Source organism: Parasteatoda tepidariorum, chromosome X1, assembly GCF_043381705.1.
Source record: "Parasteatoda tepidariorum isolate YZ-2023 chromosome X1, CAS_Ptep_4.0, whole genome shotgun sequence".
Classification (NCBI taxonomy): Eukaryota; Metazoa; Arthropoda; class Arachnida; order Araneae; family Theridiidae; genus Parasteatoda; species Parasteatoda tepidariorum.
The window spans coordinates 39,706,953-39,730,972 of record NC_092214.1 but is presented as its reverse complement, the minus strand read 5'-3'; the positions used below and the strand labels follow the sequence as shown (position 1 = coordinate 39,730,972).

The following is a 24,020-nucleotide window of genomic DNA, read 5'->3' as shown; positions in this document are numbered from 1 at the left end:
TTTTGCATTCTTTAAGAAGAAGAAGAAAAAAATCTTGATATTTTTCTCTTCTATTTTGTCATTGTTTTAACCCCTTTTGTCCCTGTAGTTAATTATAGCTTTTTGTTAATGCTTTTTTGTACAGATAAAATTTTTTATACCGCTTCATTCCTTTTTCAGCACTAAGCCATGCTTCAAAAGTATAAAAAATGCAAAAACCATGATCCAAGTCATTTTAATTAGAAGAAGTAAGAACAGTTTTTTGTTGAGGAAAAAAACTGAAACGTTAGTATTCTTCAGCGTGTTTCTAGGAAAAAAATCAACACATTTAATCTAAACTTCGCAGTCTGAGATTTGACGAAATTTTTTGAAAAAAAAAAACACTATACATAATATTTATTTTAAGTATAATTACCAAACATGGGCATTTAAATAATATCCTTGGTGTAAAAACTTTATTTAACAGTTTTTTTTAACTTTACTATATCTTCTGAAAAAAAATCTGTGCTAAATTTCTTGCTTCTTTGATATTATTACATAAGTAGTAAAGTATTTAATGATAATATTTTTTCAGAGAAATTTAGAACTCTATAATCACACGAAAAAAATGACGCCAAAAATCACACGAAATAAATGACTGATGCATAAAATAAAATTATAAATTAAATCTACATTTTTTCAACAGAAATAAAGCGAGTGGTTGGTTATAATACCTTGTTTCATTCCACGATTCAATTATCAGTTGATACATAAATGTACAAATGCTGTAGGTCGGGGTGATTTTGCTATTCAAAGCAATGCTGCACCAAAAAACGTGTATAGCAAAATTGAGAAAAATATGCCAAAATAGCTTCGAAACAAACATAATTAAATTTGTAAATCCATGCACTCTTTATTGAGTGTAGTGATATGTTTAAAATCGAATAGTCTCAGAAATGACACATCATGACAAATTAACACTTAAACAAAGGATCATTTATTAGTTTATAATGATCAGTATTCGAAAATAAACTTTAATTAAATAAAACAAATAAAAAGTACTGATATTTTCCTTATTCCTTCTTAATTTCATGCTAATAAAGAGTGTCTTCAGATCGGTAATTGACAATTTCATGCCTTTCACCATGTTAATATACAAATGAAGACTGATTCTCGGATCTGTTTCAAGTTTGAGTAAGTCACTATAATGACTGCATGGGGTTTTCAAATACTACTGCATTTGTTTCAGAGCTTTTTCCAGAAATTTTTTCTTAATTTTCAGAAACCCTTTTACAGTGCGAATTTTTTAAAAAAAAAATAATACCTCTGCCACTCATTAAAGAGTATTAACTGAATTAGAGAAAATACAATTATGATCTCTTTATTTCTTTTCAAGAAATTATTATACCCAGTGTCAGAATTAATGTAGTTTATCTACAGCTTTTTCTTCCTAAACCAAAATTTGTTTGCAACTTCATAGCAGTCAATCATTATTACTGTAAAAAGTTAGCTTAATCTAACACACATGTAGCAAAATTTGTAGATATAAGGTCCTTCAAAATAAATTATACATGAAGAATATATATATATATATAACNAAGATATATATATATATATATATATAATCCATATATAAATAGAAGACTTAATTTTTGGTCAAAATTGTCCATTAAGATAATCAGGTACCTAAAGACTAAAAATATGAATATTTTTTGAAACAAATTAATTTTTTTAATTAAAAATGAATAATTCCACCTTATTACCACAACAATTTTAGTAATTTATTGCAATGTAATCTATTTTTTAGAATAGTATTAACGTGAATAATATCTTTCAAGTTTAACCTCTTCTTACAATTTATAATTGCATTATTTTACTTTAACCATGGTATTTATTTTGATAAGAAAGTAATTATTTTTATTTAATAATCAACATTAACAGTCATTAGAGTTGGTCCTCATTCCCTGAAGGTAAGTGAAATTTTTAATTACAGAACAAGTACATTTTGGTCGTTAAAAGGTCAGTCACTTCCCAATTCGCATCCCAGGTTTCGAGTTGAAATTAACTTTGGAAATTGTGATTTAGTTTGGCTTAACTTTTCTCCAAATTAAAGTATAATTTTATTAAGAATTTCATTGGAGAGAAAGTTAACGTTTTAAATGTTAATAGGTCTAAATTTTCGCTCTTTTGCGATAAAAGTAATCACTGAGTTTTTATTTTTTTTAGGGAAGTGAATGTCCTACCATGCACAGGCAAGTTGAATACCAAGGTAAGATACATTGTTATTATTTAGTATTCTATCTAAAATAAATTTATTTGTGTTGCTTTACGCATTTAATTTTTCATAACAAAATATTTGTTTTCTTGTGAAAGGTATTTAACGTAGATTGTTATATAATTTACGTTGTTGAACTTAATTTAATATCATAGTTTTCTTCTTTTTCAACGGCTCCAGGTTAGGTTATTTTGATTTCATCTAGAAAACATCGTGAACTTCAATTTTTTTTTTACTTTCCATAACTTAATTAAAGTGAAATTTAGGCTTCTGAATTCTTTGCAGAAGTTTAACATAAGCACGAACATTAACTAAATGCAAACATTTTTGTGAAATAATGCAAGGAACTTTTCAAAAATGAATTTTATTTGGTGCCAAAATACGTGAGATAAAACATACCGAGATGTTTTGCACGCTCAATAAAAGTCATAAAAAACATGTGAATGATTTGAAACGACTTTTAATAGGCACTCAAATATGCTCATTCTAAATTTATGTTTGCTAAAAGACACTTGAAAATTACATATATTTTTAAATTGTTAAAAACTTTGGATTTTTCTGATACTCGTAAAAAAATATTTTGAACGAAAACATGCTTTTTCCTGATGTGATATTTTTTTGTTAAACTGTTCATAGGTACAGTTATCAAATTAGTACAGAGTTCAGACGGTAGTTCAGATAGTTTCAGAAATTTGACTAGAAGAAGATGACTAAACTAAATGAATCGAACTGACCAAACGAATCGAATCATCTATAGTATATTCTTCTATGAAGAATAGTACTCTTGAAGACTCATTACTCATTTTCTTAAAATTTTATTTCAGTTGGATAGTTTCATAAATAAACTATACAACTAATTTTGGAAACGAGATAATAAACTATTAAATACTTCGGTTCTAAAATAAAATTGATTTTAAAAAATTAATATTTTTTAAATTAATAATATTACTTTATATGTAGCTGTGATTGCGAAACAAGATGCATTGCTTTAAAAATACTAATTTCTTCTTGATTACTTATTTTCCAACAGCATAATCTTTATTTAATAATTGCAGTTATTTAATGGATAGTTAAAAATGTTTAATGTGTGTTTTTTTGTAATAATTCAAAGGTATTCCCAGGTGAAAGGTCAACCGAAAATTTTTTCACGTAATTTATTTTATGAATATGTATACATCTATTTTTTTTATTCTCATTTGGTATAGAGATATTTAATGAATAGATTTATGTAAATGAAAAATGTTTTTGATTTTAATATCAATCATTTCCACTGTAAAACTGAATATTTGAACGAAACGGTTCACGAAACTTTCTTTGTTTTTGACGAAATAACTTGTCATTTTTTCAAGGAAGCGAATTTCTTCAAAATTAAAGAAATATTTCTTCAGTCTATTTTTTTTTACCTTGAAAAAAAGCAAAAAGACACGATAGAAGTCGGTCGGTATATCTCGTCACTTTACTTCTGATTATCCAGTCTCCGTTCTAGTTTTTTTTATTATAGTTTAAAATGTTCCACAATGTCCTACGGTGAAGTTTCCAGTTCAGGAAACATTTTCGTCATATATTTGAGAATTTTGTCACAAATCTAGTGTTTTCATGACAAAATTATTCTTAAAATTAACAAAATGTAACTAGATGATTGCTGAATCATCAAAAGCGAAAATTTTATTTCTGAGAGTCTCCATAAATACACAGTTTTATTTCCCTTTACGTGATTAAAACTGCCATTCTTACAAAAATGAAGAAAGACCTGTTTTATCCCATCATTAAAGGAGCAATATAAGCAAAGTGTACAAAGTAAACATAAAAGGTAGTTGTATCCTTGTCTTGATGTATTACACTAAAACAAATATCATTTTTTTCGAATAATATCTATAAACTGTACAGTCCTACGGAGTTAGGCATGAATCAAATAATATTAAATGAAAAATGTCGCCTTCTCCGAAATAAACATCAAAAATCTGACACTCATGTGACAATGTACCTCATAAATTGGAAACAAAGAAAGAAAGAAATGAACTATATTTTGCTGAAATGCATTAAATAAGGATTATTGATCTTATTTCTATATTGTCTGGCAGAAAAGTTTAAAACCGAAGAAAAGTAATCTAGCTTTATTTCTTCATTCTAGATCTTTCATCCTTTTATGATGTTTCTAAAGTTGATAAAAAAAGGTTCGATTTAAAAAAGGACTGCACTTAAAATAAAATAAAAGAGCTTCCTTAGATAGGTTTTTATAAATTACAGGTATTTTAAGCCTTCAAATAAACTGAAATAGAAAACTTTAGTTTCAATTATTGTGGTCTATGTAGTTTTTTTTAATTTAATATTCTGAGGATCTAATGCAAAAATATATTTCGATGGTTTGAAAACATTTTAATGAGAGTTAAAGTAAAATTCAAAGCTTTAATTTTCTGGAAATGCTTTATAAATGAATAAGTAGTAATTCAATATCAAAATCAAATTAGACTTTGTTAAATGCAATAAGCAAAACTTCCGGTCTTGAAGAAACTACATCACACATTTCAATTAAAATTACTCAGAGAAAAAAGTCTGATAAAATTACCGTACTGCATGATAATGACATTACTGGTAAAAAAATATATAATTCTGGTTGATAAAAACAAAGTATAAGGCATTTAAACTATTCATTTTCTAAGTTTTCTGTTATTATGGTAACGCATTACTGAAATTCTGGTTTTAAAAATTACATTGAAACCTATTTTTGTAATATTTTGATTTATGTATGTGATATTATGTTTCATATTTGAGACATTAGCCGTTTTCTCATATAGATTTGCACGGTGGTGCAATCTTTCTCCGTTTTTATTCATTTTTTTTAATTTAAATTGTTATGTTCAATTTTTGAAGAAACTGGAATTTCTTTGAATTTGGGTTAACTATGGATACTTACGTCTATATCGTTTAGAGAGCCGTACGCTCAGGTGAAAACTGCAAAGGTACTAAATTAGTAATGCCTGAAAAACAATTAATCATATTTTAATGGTAAAAGTGTGACCAAAATATACAGTTGATAATTTATTTCGAACACAAGAAAGCAAATTTTTCTCAAATTTGAGTTAACATCCTTCAAAATATTCTTATTTCGTTGTAAACAAATCTCAACATTGATTTTAGATTCAAAATATTTCTAAAAGACGTCTTTCATTTTATTTATTTCTTTTTATTTTGAAAGGCCTTTAGCTGTCATGGTTTCTCAGTGTCTCTTATGATTTTAAAGCGTTTTCAATGTAACATGGTTATTATTTTTAGGAAGAAAAACAGATATTATGAAGAAACTTCCCGTGGCTAAAATTAATGTTGACCGACAGTAACACGTTTTTCCCTGAAAAATCATAAATGCGAATCAAGCACTTGTTGAAATGATTAGGAAAGAAGTCATTACACAATTTCTAGTCGTGCTATCTTTTTATCATTTTAAAAATGTTTCAGAAATTCTTGCAAAATTAAGTTACCTGTTCCGATGAACCATTCCTCAGTATTTTAATACAATAATTAACAAACATTTATATCCCTGTTTTTTTTCTATTACACCCTTTGTAATTACCTTGCATTTTCCCACATATAAAAATTTCAAATTGTTTTAAAAATTTTTCAAATGATATATCTACTCTAAAACTTCCTTTTTTATTCGTAGCTAATGTGCAGAACAACCCAAAAGGGGCTTGATGAGAGACATGATTTCCTGGAACCGACGAAGAAAAGAATGAAGGGTCATATCGTTCCTTTTTTAACGGGCGAAATCTGTCCTTTCATTATTATTTTCGTTCACATATCCATCATAACATATCTGGATCATACACTGTCTTCGTATGTGCGATCTGCGTCATCATATCGAGTGTCTCCTCACCCTTTAAACCAATGTATGTCTTCCTTCTTGTGTGATGTGATGTGATGTGATTTGGAAGATCTTTGCCATGTGCAAGACTTCTTTGCTATCGTCATCTGTTTCGTGAAAAGTATCATTATATCTGCGCACCATTTCTATGCTTAAAACTGTATCAATTTATGGGCAAGCTTGCATAAAAAAAACTAATGAATGTAAGCTGATGCTGATTTTTAAGTTTAAAACTGCAAATATAAATATTTAATGAATGTTTACCACCCATCAATTTACCGGAAATGTTATAGCTGATTTGGAGTAAAATACATATTGCCGAAGACTGTATTTAGTTGTAAGTATGCTTTTTGACTGTAATTAATTTTTCATAGTTATAAAAACAATTCATATCTATAAGGAAAGATAGGCGAAATGGCCGAAAGAATGCGTGAAACTACTTAAAAATGGGCCACGAGAGCTTTCAAAGTGAGCGTAAAGTCTTTCTAAAAATGGATACGCTCATAAATGAATTTAATTTATTTGAATTTGAATTTAACGAAGAATTAAATTTAATAAACTAAATTTAAACAACTATTCAGATCAAATGATTCTAAACAAATGGTGCAAAGGATTTTGTAAATAGCAGGCATTATTTTAACTACCAAGAGAAGTAAAGTTATGTATTATTACTGCCAAGACTAGGGCAAGCAAACACCAGTATTTCCAAAGAATCCATTGCTGCTGTTCGCATATTGATTCATGTTAATTTAAAAGTTACATTTCGTGATATCTGAGCTGCACTTGTTTGAGTAAAGAACTGGCCTAATCAGCTATTTCACTAAGAGTTGCACTACTGTAAGATGTTTTGTTTTCAACTCATCCGGAACAGAGCCACTAAATCAAACAGGTCTTTGATACAACTTTAAATTCACTTTAAATGCTCTCATGCTAACTCATTAATTCGTTAATTCTGCAGTATATAATGTAAAAAATTCCGGAAAAAATTATAGTACGGTCACTTTGAGAGCATTATCCGCAAAATCAATTTTACTGTAAAATTCACATTTAACCGTAAACTGTTTACCGCTATTTTTGCAGTAATCTTTATTTAATTCGAGTGATCCAGTGATTTTACGGTAGTTATTACTGAAAAATAAATACGGTATATCAGATTTTTGTTCCGTAAGATATTCCGATAAAAATGGATTTTACGGTAAAAAAATACCGGCAGCCTGAGTGCCGGTACTTTTCACCGGAGGTTTTTACAGTGTACTTCTCCTACCTTTCTTTATGACTCTGAATAGAGGTACTGTTATGATTATATGTGTTTTTGGCACGATCGCTTATGCCAAGCTTCATATTCTTCTGTTAGAAAAATTATGGCACTTACAGCAGTTTTAATAGTATCCTATAAACAACTTTTTTAAAACACAATTACGCATATATTGATAATACTTGAGTGGGACTCTTTAAGAGTTTTTTTTTTGTTTTAAATTATATTTAAATTAATCAAACATTTAAAAGCACTGGTTTTGAAGAATTGTTTTAAAACAGGCTTATTCGATATTATACATGCTATAAAATTTCGGTTTGATTTAAAAATTATACTATACAATAAGCTTTTTTTTTCCTTTAAAATATCTGATTTCAACAGTATATTGTAGAAAAAAAGCATTAAGCAGAAAATAATGAAAAATTGAAACATATTTTATAATCGTATTGGATCTACTTATTTCATACAAAATAAGTCTTAAAAATAATAAATTTAAAGGGACTATTTTGAATTAAGAATCATTGTTGTCAACAGTATTTTGCTGAAAATATAAATATTAAGTAGAAAATAATGCTAAAACATAACTTGCTATATTATATCTATTTTAATCACAGAAAATAAGTTTTAAAAATAATTATTTTGATTAGAGTATTTTAAGTTAATAATTTCTTATTTTCACAGTACTTTGCTGGAATAATAGAAATAATAAGTTAAAATATAACTAATAATTCTTTTATATCTATATTTGTCATAGAAAATAAATTTTAAAAATATTTACTTTGAAAAGAGCATTTTTTGTGCATGGTTCAGCTTTCCTTTAGTTTTTTAAAGTATGATATATGTATTCTAAATTAAAACTAAGAATTCATCTCATCTGTATAATTTTAAAAACTTCCGAAATAAATTTTCGTGGGCAACTAATGTTAACATAAATTTTTTTTCTTAATTAAAGAGATTTTTTTTCTATTTTCAGAAAAAATGGCCAAAATGTTATTAATTAGAAATCGTCTCATGCGAATTTAATCATGAAAAGTCTAGTTTTTAAAAACATGAAAACTTTGATTTCAATCCCGTAAGATCTGTAGAATCCTTATTAACTATAAATCCAGTGGGGAATTTTCATTTCCGCCATAAATGGCCCTAACTTATTTTATGGGACGCAAGTGCTGAATGGCAGCAATATCCTCAAAATGGTGCAAATGAGCATTTTAGCTTTCTTGGGTAATTTACTTTTCAATCCACCAAGCTCAAAGACTCAGCCAAAAAAAGAAAAGAATAAAACAAAATAATGGCAAAGAAAAGCCAAACTATAACACCTACTTGCCTTTGGGTTTAATGTGAATGATTTGGCAGTAATCGAAAATTATGTTCCTCTAGTCTTATGTAACAATCCTTCAATCTTCTAATTAGAGCCGGGGGCTAGCAATTTATCTGTAATGACATATAGTGGAACAATTTCATTCGGTAGTATTCAGTTGGTTCTTGAGATAACAAAACTCTTAAAGATTTTCATAATATTATTGATAATAATACAATTAGGAATGTGTAGATTATAAAACTAAAACTAAATCAGTACAATTTAGTAGAAGATGAAATAGCTCTGAAGATATATTTTAATACATATTTATTTTAATGTGAAGAACCTTAAAATCACTACATAAAAATATAATGAAATATTTTATGAGAATTTATTTATTGATTAAGAATATGTCAAAGTATAATATGATAATTAGATGATGAATTTATTCTGTAGATAGTTTTTCTTTCTTGAAAACTTCACTAAAATAAAGCAAAAAAGTTTTTTTCTTTGGGCTTTTCGAAAAAAAATCGATTTTAAAATTGCTTGCTTTAAAACTATTATATAAATGTATTAGTATCACTAGTTTAATAGCTATTTGAATCAACCTATGAACCCGATCAATAATAATAATATCTACTCTAAAACTTCCTTTTTNTATATATATATATATATGCTTTAAATATACTAATAATGAAATTACAAATGGTGTAAGGTATTTGCAATAGAACCAATGATTTGCAGATCTACTAAACATGCAGATCTATTTAAGCGTACGTATAGATCATAGAAATTAAAGTAAAGCATAAATTTACATGGCATATTATGAAATTTTGATAATCAGATCTATTTATGTTTTTGATATCTTGCAATTTTCTTCGAACTCTTCTGTATAATCTTGTTCAATATCAAAAATCAGAGCTACGTGCTTATATACTTAGAATAAAAAAAACGTAGTAAGAGAAATCGAAGCTTCCTTTATTTATCCTGTACATTCTAAGATAATAGAGTCTTCTGCATAAGAAAACTCGAAGAGTTTTGCATCCTACATCCTATTCGCTTGCCTGAATAGAAGGAAAAATGTTTTTCCCTTTTACCGTTTTATGTCATTAGTAAAGAAAATATATTCCCATTAAATAAATGGAAAATTCCCGTTACAAAATAAAAAAAAGTTGAAATAATAAACATTATGGCTACCAAATGCGCAGCGCTTTTTTCCGTTGTATTTATTTTATTGCTTTTATTTTACTTTTTTTTTCCTTTTAAACTTAGGATGTTTCTGCAAATGGGTAAATATCAGCTAGGCTCCACTTCTTCGTCCGCCATTATTAATTCTTTTTTTTAGTTTGATCAATATTTATAAAAACTTCAGTATTGCCTTAGTTTAATTAAATGGGCACCGCAATGTTAATTGAAACATTTTCCCTCCTGTCTCCTGTTAATGAACAAAATGACTGCCGATAAAAGAACAAACTTTGGTAAATATTTTAATTTCATAATTCCTATTTTTGTCCGGATCTTTTAGTTTATTCTCGTATTAGAAGATTAATTTAAATTGACCGGATTTATTTAATTAAAGAAAATGCAGTTAAAATCATTAATCCATTTATATCCGTGTCGTTTAATTAATTTTACTAATAATTTGCAAATTGCATGTGCTTATCTGATACAGCTACTACGACCTTGGAACTATTATAACCGAATTTCTTTACCGTTTGCTTTTTATATCGACAATTTTCCATTATCATGTGACTACACTGGGGTTGCTTATTTTTAAAATAAATCAATTACTTTTGCAAAGTTCATAATTAGCAGTTCAAAGCTGACAATCAAAGCTTCTGAATATTAGAAAAGTGAATATAAATTTATTAACATCATTTCTTTTCCTTTTAATAAATATCCATATCTTCAAATTTGTAATTAAGACTATCAAAAAAAGATAAGTAGTAGCTGTATTTGATAAGCTAATATAGTATTTTGTTATGTATATAGACTATTTAGTTATGTATATATACTGTTTTGCGTTTTAAGTTCACTTTTATTAAAAATAAACAGTTTATAGTTTTATTTTGTTTTACCTAATCTTGAAGCCATTGTTTAACCTAATCTTTAATTGCTTTTATGAGATAAGATTTAAACTGGATAAAATTAAACTTACAAGACAACTGAATGGTTCAAATTCTGATATAAAATATAATTGTTCATTTGATGATTTGCTTAATATTTTTTAAACATCGACTTCATTAGTTAGATTTATATTTAAGCTCAATTTTTCCTCAAAGTGAATTAATGTTTAATGTTCAGTTATACAAATGAAGCCAAATTCATTGAAGAGAATTAAATATTGCATGTGCTAAAGTTACGCCCAGCTCAACCACATACATGTGCAGCTTATAGGACAATATGCTTACACTAGAATATTAAAATGTTGTTTTTAGTTTAATAAATATTTTGAATAAACTAATGTATTCTAAAACATTTCCCGGATATAATTTCTTTAAAGAAATTACAAACTAATAATAAGATTTTGAGCTATAGAAATAAAATGGGTTATTCGTTCATGATTTATACTTATTAAAAAAATATATCGCTCTACATGTATAGAAGCAAAACTATATTAGCTATCTTATTTACTGAAGTAGTTTATTTAAAAATAGTTTATATTGCAAAAATATTTCGTATAAAAATTATGTTTAAAATAAAATGTTAAAAGTTTAATTTATTTATTTTTGATTTTAAAAACATTTGTATCAAGGCACAATTTAAATATGATTAAAATTCTATAATTTTATTTAAATTTTTTAAATATTTTAAGCATATATATAATTAAGTGTATTGATTGTTTTTGCTCTTACACATATATGCATAAGCTTTCTTTATATGGACATTATAGAGTTATTATTATACAATATATTTATATAGATAGGATTTCCTCCTATGCTAGAATTTTCTTAAAATGACTATTTTAGAAAAATAATAAAATGTTATTTAAAATTCATATTTTTAATGTGTAGCTTTTTTACATAAATTATTTATTTATGCTCGGTGCTAAGAGACCTATCTTAGTAACCACATTCTAAGTAATTTAACAGCTCTTTAGATGGCAAATTTTAAATGTAAAAATGTAAAAATGCAATATTTTTAAATGCTTTATTTTTTCTTAAGCATTTAATTACGCTTGTTTTATCACACAGTTTTCGTTTCGAAATTTAATTGTACTTGATATTTAACTGATAAATGAAAGATAATTTTAACTTTTATGCAGCTTGCTCGGAATAATTTAATTTTTCTTTTTCAATTACGTTAAGCTATGTTTGAAACTTAGATTATTAAAAGCTTATTGTCATGTTTAATAAGCATATAAAGGGCAAAATACATTCTGATAAAATTACTATACTGTGTGGTATTAGCATTTCTGGTGAAAAGAATCATAATTATGATTAATAAAGTCAAACTATGAGGTATTTAAACCATTCACTTTGTAATATTTCTGTCCAACTGGTAAGAGTTTACTGTAAATTCTGGTTTTCAAAATTATACTTCTTATTACCACATATTTAGTAAGAACCACAAGACTGAAAATTAAATTTAACCAAATGAATAATTTTTATGCCATTCTCTACGGTATCATGACAAAATCACCAAATTTTACATAATTTAACAAATTTTATGACCCAATATAAAAACATATTTTATTGTTAATTTTACCAAAGCCCTTCGTTAAATTATCAAACGTTTTCATGTTCCCATATAGACAAAAGCACAGTAAGTTTTACCATATTGCGGTAGTTTTGCCCATGTTTTTTTTCTTAGTGAAAGATCAATCATTAAATATCTTTTTATGTGATTATAGTAACCAAAATAAATTACTTCTACTGTCTTTAAATAGCAACATGTTCTTTATACTTCACTTGAACTTAATAGGTTAAGTAAAAATACGCTATTTTTCTTAAATGTTCGCACTGAAGCCGACAATGAAACCTTTCAGTAGTAGTAGAGACATCACTTTCTGAAACTTCAATTTTCCCAAGAGCTCTTAAATTCAACTTGTAATTCAGCTTCAGGCCGCAGTCTGGCTATGAAAAAGTTCTTTTCTTTTGTTGGTTGCGCTTTTTCCCTATCTTAAAGGCAATTTGTCGCTCAGGGAGCTGCTTTATTTAGACTCCCAATGTTGAGTTTTCCCAGTTAATGTTATTGGCTCCTAACCAAACAATAGGTATACTTAAGTGGGATACCAGATACAAATGTATTCTTAAACTGTTTACCTGATAGCGCACCTTCAGGATTTGAGATTGCGTTTCCTTACATTGCCTTCTTTTTTTTACCCCTTTTTTTAAATGGAATACTTGTTTCTATACATGTTAGCCCTTTAGGTTTGTTTTTATTAGATTTTATGATGCAGCGGATATTATAAATAAAAACTAATGTTTAAGACTAGCAGCATTCAGCAAAAATGTTTTTAGAGAGAGCTTTTATTTATACATTTATATTTGACTTTGTCTCAAGAAGATTTCTTTTTAAAAAATGTATACATTACATTAAAATTTATGCAACCATATAAATGAACTTACGTGGTTTTTGTTTTTTTGGTAAACGTTTAACTAAAACATACACTGGTGTTTAGAAATAATTAGGCATACTTTTACACTGGATTCGTTCGTAAAAATATGCTTAACTTATACTTAACTTAACTTATAATATGCTGCACCAGCGTAAAATACGAAAATAAAACTATTATGTATGCAAAAAAAAATATTTATTTAAAGTACAGACACTTAAATGCACTATTCACATTGGAGAATAGAAAAACAATTAAACATGGATAAAAATGAGTTATTTAAACTATTGGCTGGAAGTTTAAAAAGCACATTAAAAATAAAGCAATAGTTGGTATAAAGCATTTCTCTATTTGTAATTGAACATAGAAACTGATAAGCAAGCAAATCCTTACATTTTAAATTGCGAAATTGAAGCGTGTTTGAAATATCAATAAACCGATTATTATTTTGTTTAAAAAATAGAGAGATTACTATAATTCTATAATGTTTGGGTATCAATCTATATTGCAACAATGTAAAACACGTTATAAAATGCTGCAACAGAAATATTCTGACTGGATTTTTGACATAAATTACGAGAATACGCTGAAAGAGATAACTTTTAATTTTGCAATAAGGCTATCCTATAAAGATGCAATTTTAGACGGTTGTTTAAATAAATGCAAATTTTAAAAAACCTGTATCATCACATTAGGGCAGAAACCAAACTTCTCATCACATTGGTGAAGAAATAGGTTTCACTTAGACAACCTAGATTTTACTCAGAGTTAAACTGTTAAACCTTCATAAGTGCTAAAGGCGCTTGCACTTTGCATTATTCTTTGGTTTTAGAGAGAAGTTGAGTAAAAAGTAGTTCAATGTTAAATGTTCAAAAGTGTTAAAGGTGCTTACACTTCACATTATACTTTGGCTCTAGAGAGAAGTGGAAGTTGAGTAAAAAATAGTTAGATGTTAAATATTCATAAGTGTTAAGGACGCTTACACTTTACATTATACTTTGGCTCTAGAGAGAAGTGGAAGTTGAATTAAAAGTAGTTGGATGATAAATAATCATAAGTGTTAAAGACGCTTACACTTTACATTACCCTTTGGCCTTAGGGAGAAGTGGAAGTTGAGTAATAAAGTACGGAACGTAAATGTTGATTTCTAGAAAAATAATTGACACATTTCACTTTATTTACATTTTACGATGAATCAAGCAAAGCCAAATTCAACATTATAGGACTTGCAGTTTAGAAGTAATAATGTATAGATAGTACAGTGTTTAACATGCACCATTTTACTTACATGGCATTGCTATTTAAACAAGCAAAACATGATTCCCTGCTTATTTTTACGCTGAATAAAATAAGAGCACAAAATGAATTAAATTATCATTTGCACAGAAGTTACAATGGAGTTTGCGCTTTAAAAGTAAGCCATTTCTCCCTGCTATCTGGTTGCTTACCAGATTAGTGAGGCATTATTTTCTATTATTTTTTCACGCAGAATTTAATGTGAGCAAACGTTAGTCGATTGGACAAAAAAGGCTAATTTTTTATGCAAAAATTTGGCTTCAAATTGAGAAATTTTTATGTTATATTTTGTTTTACTCTGTGAAATTTATGCTTCGCGTATTTAAAATTTCCAATTTATCTTCACCATCTATATTTTGTGTTTCATTTTTAAAGTAAACGTTTACGTTTACAATTAATTATTTAAAATAACCTACCTTTAGGAATTCTCATTTTGCTTCTGCAACTGTTATCGAAACTAAACCCCATTATTACGTTATCCCTTTAAAACAGTCGCTTTTATGAACAGTATACTAAAATTTATTAAAAACATACATTTAAGAACCTTAAATAGTATTAAGCTTACGTATTAAAAATCTAAGCTAACTGTATCAGTAATCTCTCTATTTCAAAACATATTTTCTTGATGCATTCAGGAATATTTTTATAAAAATAAAACGATGAAAAAAGGATTTTCTCCTGTTTTATAATAATATGTCGTCAAATCGTCGAATATATTTATTTTATATTTTTTTGGATTTATAATCCTTTTGTTTAAAGAGCGTTCATGAGATAAGACACGACATAACAGCATAAAAGGAAATTTTAAACCTCTGAATTGGACAAAAACGAAAATAAAAGATGTTTAAAAAAAATGAGTTTTGGAATAAAATCATTGAGAAAAATTCAACAGTATTTTGTGCTGAAAATGTCACAGGATGACACAGTGCACTTTTAGACCATAACCACATTTCAAAAAAACCTATTTTAAACGAGACAAGAGCGAGGGATATACTTCGTTACTAAAAACGTTCTGATTTACATTTTTCGTCCCCTGCGTTCTCTTCTTTATTGCGACGTAAAATTTTTCTATTTATTTTTTTTATGCTTAAAGAGAAGAAATTTTCATATTTTTATCATTTTATATCGATATTTTTATTTTATCCCTTGCGTTTGATTATGTTTTGCAAATCACACTTTCTAAAATAAATATTCCCAACTCATTATGTTTTGAAACATGTATAATTTACCTAAGGGAAAAATGCGCAATTCTTTTGTTCAATAATCTAAGTTATTTGACAAATACGTATTTTTTTGCTTTGGGGAAAAATATAGAATTATTTATTTATTTTAAGTAATTAGAAAAGAAATATTTCAGAGACTGTTTTCAGTGCCATTACTAAAATTGTAATCCGATTATTTTTAATCGATTTCAATGATCAATTTGTAGTACTATTACTCCAAAAATATCACGAACTACCTAAAACGTAAAAATATACAGATTCTTAGAAACCAAAATTCCTTAAGCAGCAAAGAGATGAAGTACACCTCTTCACTTAGCATATCTATTCACTGCTAAAGTGTTGCCAGACTAAAATTTTCCAACTGAAATTTGCTGTACTGAAACAGGTTCATATAAAACAAATAAAATTACCTTGTAACTTTGCTTCGCGTAACACAACAAATTGAATTCAAATGGCATGGAGTAGTTCTTGCAGAATTGGGCTAAAAATCAGTTGCGAAGCGATGATGCTTATTTTCAACAGCAAATCAGTGACAAATCGGAATTTCCGGTGGGATATAAAATATTGGCTTATCTCGTTCACTTACAGTGTTTTCTGTCTTTGGATTTTGGTAGAAAAAAAATGCAAATTACAATCGCCCATGTCCAATCGTACTAGACATGCCCAATAGAAATGAAGTCTCTTAAATATCAAGAAATCACCGACCACAGGAGTTCTATGCAGCTTTTAGATTAAATCAGGGAAAACTCGGCAAGTACATTGAGTAATGTCTGCACATCCTACATGATTTTGAAATAAGCACTGTAACTAATCAAATATTAAGAGTGTGGTCTTGAGAACCTACATTCGCCCTTATACGGATGTAGTTATCTCTGGTTTTATTTTAATGAATGACGATGTTCAATTATGCAGAGCTCATCTTGCTGATAGTTTTAAGGAACGTCAGATTATTCTCCGGACGCAATAGTCAGCAAGGGTTTATAAAATAATCTTTTCAGAACAATATATCTGGGTTACTTAGGGCAGCACCTCTTAGAAGAGAGAAGGCCCCAGCACAGATCAATTTAGTAGTCTGATGTAACGAACATAAACTGTGAAGTGGAGGAAATAAGGAAGATGTCACAACGCTCTGGCTAATAATTTGCTCTGAGGGGGGAAAATAAGACAGATTCCATTCCGTTTGGACTACTAAAGGATCAAATTTCTTGTTTATGGTAACCCGTTGTGAGGTCTTATCAAGGAGGTATTGCTTAGGGGAGGTTAAACGTAATTTGCAATCTTCATTAAACAAAGCCTGTACACAGATTTTTCGAATGAGATAGGCCTATTGCTACAGATCTAGGTATCCTGCTTGCATATTATTGAAAAACAGATTAACAAGATATCATTTTCTATTACTATTAGTTAATCTATTGTTTTCTTCGATTCTATTGCCACTGTTTTACATTTTCCGACTTCCATTATATTTTATTTGGATTACATTATATTTGTTTAAAATTTATTTTCTACGTATAATAGCTTAACACTTTTAACTCAAACATTTTCTTAATCAATCCAGTGGTTCTGAAAATATTCGAATAAATTTCAAAACTCTCTTAATTATGAAAGCCAGTGTAGAATAAATTGGTTGAGCGAAACTTTAAATTTGCTTAAAACTTCCATTTTTGTGTTATGTTTCATGTATGCTTTTTCTAAACGTTTTTTTTTCAATCCTTTCTCTTTAAATCCAGCTTCCTTTTTTTTAAAAAAAAGGTCCATTTTATCATAATATAAAAAAAATATTAGCATTAGTAATTCAGTGTCAGAATTTATCTTTCAGAATGTAGTTCGGTCTGCCATAATATATTAAAAACATTAATATTTGTATTTGGTTCTGAAGTTACAGGATGGTGTATTTTCAAAGTGGAAGTGGTAGGTAATAGAGAGAAATATCCACTTAATAAACAAATATGTACTACTAATTGTAATATATCTTTTACTTCCACTTGTTTTTCACTTTTTAATGTTGTAACCACTTGTTTTTCACTTTTTCACATCAATATGTTAAAACAATTTTTTCAATAAATGTGCTGCGTCTTTTTTCTAGGAGGTTGTCAATAAAAAAAACTGACAGTAAAGAAGGATTAGTTGTATTTTTACGGTTATTTCTAGGAAAATTCTTTTGCTCTTTTGCTATGCAGATAAATTATCATGAATTTTACCAAATTTATTTATTAATCATTGAATTTCAGATTCTTGTATCCTAGATAAATTTAGAATCATTTAAAAATATTTTGAATGGAAGGAAAATAATTATCTATTTTCTGTGCACTAATGTATCTCAGAATTCATTTATTTCAATAACAGTGTATTAAAAGTTAAATTTAAGTGGTGTGCATAACTTTAAAACAAAAATTAAAGTAATTTAATTCATGTATCATTTGAAATTCCACGTGCGTGATCAAATTTTAAATATTTCAAAGCAGACGGAACTGATAAATTCCTTGAAAAGAGTTATTAACTTTAATAGTTTTAATACAGTACTTAATCTTAATGAAATCCTAAATTGTAATACTTTAAATTACCTTGTTATTGTTGAATATAAATCAAGAGTTTCAAATGTTACTTTCGAAAGCATTAGGGTTTTCTGGGATATGTTTTGTTTGCATTTTATTTTATTCTATTCCCAAAAGGGACTTAAAAATACTCTTGCTTAGCTTTGTTTACACATGTCTAGCTTCAATACATTTAAGTATTACCTTATAATCCTAACAAGAAAACCGAACAAAGTTCAATATTTTTAAGTACCAGAAATAAGCCTGTGTAAGCTAAAATGTAATCCGTCAATGCACTAAAAGCTTCATAAAATTGTAGTCCCTGGGTAATCCGATAAAGATAATGCCCAAACATATTTTTCTTTTGTTAAATATTTGAAGTTAGATTAAATGCTATATATTTCTAAAAAGAATAATATTGTCAAAATGGTTTTAAAAACAGCTTTTTCTGAATAATTACCAGTTTTTCGTTGGATGAAATTTTTAAATCACATTCTTTTAAATCACTTTACACCATAGGATGTTCCATAAAAATTATTAATTCATAAATTGGGAATTCTCTGGAAAATTAAACTGACAAATTTATCGAAAATGTTGCAAATTAATATCTTAGTAAAATTAACCAATAGATTTAATAAGGATAATGCCCAAATGTTCTTTTGGTAAATATTTGAAGTTAGATTAAATGTTTTTCATTTCGAGCAAGAATAACATTCTCCAAAAGGTGATTAAAACAACTTTTTCTAATACCTATTTATAAACTGAAATTTTTTAACAACTGCCAGTGTTCTGTTGCACATAATTTTTAAGCATTTTTTTAAAAAGTATTACTGCATAGTATGTCTATCAGGATCATACATTCTATATATTTGGTATTGTTTTGAGAATAAAACGGAAAAACTGACACTTAAGATAGCACATTAAAAAAATAACCAGCACATTTAGTAAAAAATAACCAGAAGCGTTTATAAAAATGATACTCAAACATATTTTACTTTTGCTAAATATATGAAGTTAGATTAAATGCTATACATTTCAAGGAAGAATAGCATGCTCAAAATGGTCTTATGAGCAACTTCTTTGAAAAAGTATTATTTTTTAGCTGATCAGTTTACACATATTTAAATTATATTCTTTTAAAATGCATTACTACATAGTATGTTCCATGAAGATAGTTAATTTATATATTTGAAATTCGTTTGAAAATAAAACTGAAAAATTGTTACTAAAGGCTGCAAATCAGTACTTTAGTGAAAATTAACCAGAAGTGTTTGTAATTGAATGGATAAAAAGAAACTGAAATTTTATAATAACAAAAAAAATCAGTTATAGGGGATTTAAATTTCATTTGGTATGAGCTACGCAGAGAAAAAATTCAGGTAAAATTACCGTATTATATGGTAATGACATTTCTGATAAAAAAAAAACATAATTCTGGTTTCATGAAATCAAAATACTATAGGGTATTTAAATCATTCCTTTGGTAATTTTTCCGTTTATATGGTAACTGTTTACAGGAAATTCTGGTTTTTAAAAATATAGTTCTTATTACCACGCATTTAGTTAAAAATACAAAAGAAAAGTAAATTTAACTGAGTAATTGATTTTAAGCCATGCTTTAAGGTATAAAAATAATACTACCACACTTTACTAAATTTACCAACGTTAATCGCATATTATAAAAATTATATGTTATTGTTAATTTTACCAAAATATTTAACAAAGCGCTTAGGTAAATATTACCGAGCATTTTGGTGTTCCCATAGAGCCAGAAACATTGCAAATTTTACCATATTCTGGTAGTTTTGACCGTACTTAGAGAAAAATTAGGTTAGCCTGATTGCATGCTAATGTATGATTTGTCTACGACATAGGATATTTCACATTAGCACTGTGATCAGTGCTAGCTGGAAGCAGAACTCATATCAACCAGCCATAACTGGAATGTCTGATTGATTTGTCATGGAAAGACTGAACATAAAATAATTTATTGTTTTTAAATGAGTGGTGCGATATATAATTTTCCATTACGAAAATAATTATTTGTTATAATTCTGTGAATGTAAATATATGTTTTTTTCTAAAAATGCACATTTTCTAGTTTCACATTGGCTTTCTTTTTCTATTTCAGAACTATTTTGTTTACATGAATATTTGATACATCCGTCATTCTCAAGCTTGAAAACTATTTCCTTATTGATGGCTCAGAACAAAACTTTAGAATAGCACTCAAAGATGTTTTTTATTCCAAAAGCTTCTAAATAGTGCAATGTTCCATTTTCAGTTCCATTTGTGGAAGCTGTAAGTTAATTTGAAAAATACGAATGATTTTATTTTGCTGATCAATTCATGTGAAGAGGAAGTGAACATAAAACCTTTCTTCGTCACTATCATTTCCAACAGAAACAGGAAAAATGATGGACTAAACAAGTAATGTGTCATATTTCCCATGTTTCATGAAGTATCAACTTATTAAAAGTTGATAATAAGAGGAATAAAAACCTTGGAAAGCTGAGGATAAATGACGTAATCTTGCGCTAAATTTCGCAAATACTACATAGATATTGTTGAAAATAGCATACAAGTTTCAATGCTATATTGGAGCATCACCTTCAATATTGGAACAAAAATATTAAACCGTCTATTATTAACTGATTCCGTTTTACGAAACAAATGAAACCACTGGTTTATTTTTTGACTTTTAACACCCACTTTGTAGTTGACTGAATCAGTTTTAATGTACTTCATACTACTTTATTATTTTATTATTATTTTTTTTCGAAATTTGTTCATTGAACAACTGTCGCATTGAAAATTGTATGCTGTTTTTAACTATTTCAACCTAATATTTGTGAACTTTGACGTCACTTTTTGTGTTTTATTATCATCAAAACTGTGTTTGTTAATAAAGTAAAGGAATAATTCCGTTGATAAATGTTAAGCCTAAATCATGAATATTTAGGCACAAAACCCAAAGAATTATTCTCAAGATATGTTTTCTTACAAAATGCGCTTGAAGCTTAGTTGGTTGAAAGGTGATATGAACAAAAATGTATTTTTTAAAGAGAAAATATGTATAGAAGGAATGTATGAGAATGATGAACATGTGAAAGTAAATATACAAAGTACGGTGTATAATACATTTATAAATGGTTTCTCTTTTAGAATGGAATCGCTGTTTGATGTAACTTTTAGAATGTTAATTTCAATACTATTTTGATCATTTTTCTACATTTAAGAGATATCATGTTCAACTAAAGTACAGTGTCATAAAAAATAAGACATTTTAGTTTTAAACTAGCTCAATCCATGATTAGTAATTAACTCGATTTCATATTTGCATAGAGATTGATCGATTTCCATATTTGGATAAAGATACACCTTTTTTTAAAAAGCTTTAAAAAGGAAAATAAAAGGAAAAGGAAAATAAAAATAAAAAAAGAAGGAAAATAAAAATAAAAATTTAAGGAAAGTTACGAAAACACAAAAATATAAAGCTTAAAAGTAACAATTTTTCCGATAAAACTATCTGAAAAATTGTAACTTTTCAGCTACTTTAATTAGTATTTTAAGTCAAAAAATAAACCAGTGGTTTTATTTGTTTTGTAAAAAAATGTAGATTGAGCTAGATTTAAAACCAAATGACCAATATAATTACTTTTATTATTTAATTTATAATATTAAGTAAATTAAAACTTTATTATATAGTAAGTTTTTCTGTGATATTGTTTATAAATTTTAATTAAGTTTAATATGCCCTCCACCATGTTGAAAACTTCATTTTATAATAAGTTGGTACATAAATTTATTTTCTTTATTAGTATAAGATGCATTATTTGTGTGCAATCTAATGCTGCTACTCGTTTATGTTATTGAATAAACTAACTGATTTTCCAAAAATAGCTGAAGAATTGATCATTACCTGGCAAGAGAATGTAGAGATCTTCAAAACATATAACTTAAATTTATTAAAAGGTGGAATACGACTAATACAATAAGGTGGTCGAAGTTCTATTTTTTTTCGTTCAATAGCACAGCCAAGTCTTGCAAAAAACACAGCTTTATAATACACAGAAATATACAGAATATACAGAACGCTTTCACAGGAATATACAGAATACTTTTTAAAAATCATATCCACTCTCTTTACTTTTGAAAATCTTCAATTATTAATTTATCAGGAAGATTAAGTATAATAAAGTGGCTACGCGCTGCAGTACGAGACCGCTTGCATCGCCATCTCGTAGAAAATTGTTATGATAAAAACCGATACGAGATAAGAGTAAATATAGATTTATACAGTAATATTGCTTCATCAATTTGTATTCAGAGACATTTTGTGAATATTAATGATAAGAAATAAGGCGTGCACTTCTTTGTTCACGATTTCTTTCAATTTGACTTCATAAAACTATTTTAAAAATAAATAAATAAATATATAAAAAGCTAGTTATCCTAGTTAAAGCTAGGACGTTTCAACATCAAAGTTAAAGCAAATTGTAATAATTAGCTTATTTTTCGTATTTCTAAGAAAGTTTCGCCACGTGACTATGTCACGTACACAAGGTCATGTGCCACAAGATGTGCTCTAAATCGATAATGCTCAAGCTTTCCAGTTTAGCGCGCTGCTTTTGAGGCAGAAAAGCTACCACATTCTTTCCCCAAGAGGCGCTGTAAGCGGTCTCATCTTGTAATGAATAGCCACTTTACTTTACCTAAACCCAACTTTTAAAACAATATCTAAGACATTAAGACGTTAAGTTACGAACTTTAGTGGGAACCTTATATACTCAAATGTTCCAATCGCAGTATTCATTCTAAAAGACGAGTATTGGTTCGCATTTGAGATCATAGGTAAGTCATATATAGTGGCTGATTTTCTATGCTAAGAGTTATTGGAACTTAGGTATCAAATGAGCTACTATGCTTTTCATTCCAAAAACAATAAGTTTGTAGAACATTATATTTTCATTTTCAAAATCAAGAAAAATTTCAATTAATTTGACGTAAGTTCTCATTATCGAAATATATCGATTCGAATCATATTGTAATTTGATACACTATGATATGATGATTTTTTATTTTAATTTTATAAAGACATTAAATTGATTCCTGTATCTTTTTATATTGATAATAATACTTTATCATGATATTTTATCGTAACAGTATTTACATATCTGTTTCAAAACATATCAATTAAGAGCAATTCATTTCGTGAAATTAGCAAAATTTAATTTTCTAATTTCACTAAACAAACTGTTTTTACATTGTTTAGTAAAATTTAATTTGCGAGGATTTTCTTCATGCTTATATTAAAAGAAACAAGACTGATGCAAAGCAATGGTTAAGTCAAACTGTAAATAAATTTAAAATTTAAATCATGCATAAACAATTTTATAGGTGTTCTATACTAAGTATGAAAAACTGTTGTTTTACAACATAATTATGATATTGTTACTTGTGATACATTTAAATATGTTGAATATTGTTAAAATTACTGTAAGTCTGTGCTTTGAACCTCAAATTTTTCTTATGAAAATTAACTTTAATATGTAAATAATTTATTAAGTTCCAATGTAATTCACATGTATTGTGAGCTTTGAAATGACAATGGAGTTATAAACATTTTTTAAGTTTATTACATGACTGAAAAAGATTTTGAAAAATGTATGAGAAACATAAAGTAAAATATGGTATTAAACCTTTGATAATTTTACATGATGTAATGGCATTTAGAAGAGGAAAATAGAAAATAAAATATTTGA

General features: G+C 27.4%; 1 protein-coding gene across 2 annotated transcripts in view; it reads left to right on the top strand.

Moving 5' to 3' along the window:
• The window catches only part of LOC107451042 (carbonic anhydrase-related protein 10-like), a 277,509-nt gene extending 255,792 nt beyond the window's left edge, over positions 1-21,717 (top strand). The window contains exons 10-12 of one of the 2 annotated variants that reach the window (XM_071187499.1): positions 2,185-2,227; positions 5,892-6,429; positions 20,387-21,717. In XM_071187499.1, coding sequence (XP_071043600.1) covers positions 2,185-2,227; positions 5,892-5,923 — 75 coding nt within the window. In that variant the 3' untranslated portion in view covers positions 5,924-6,429; positions 20,387-21,717. The remainder of the gene's footprint in view (positions 1-2,184; positions 2,228-5,891; positions 6,430-20,386) is intronic. The other variant, XM_071187498.1, reaches the window with a different exon arrangement.
• Positions 21,718-24,020: the final 2,303 nt, after the last annotated feature.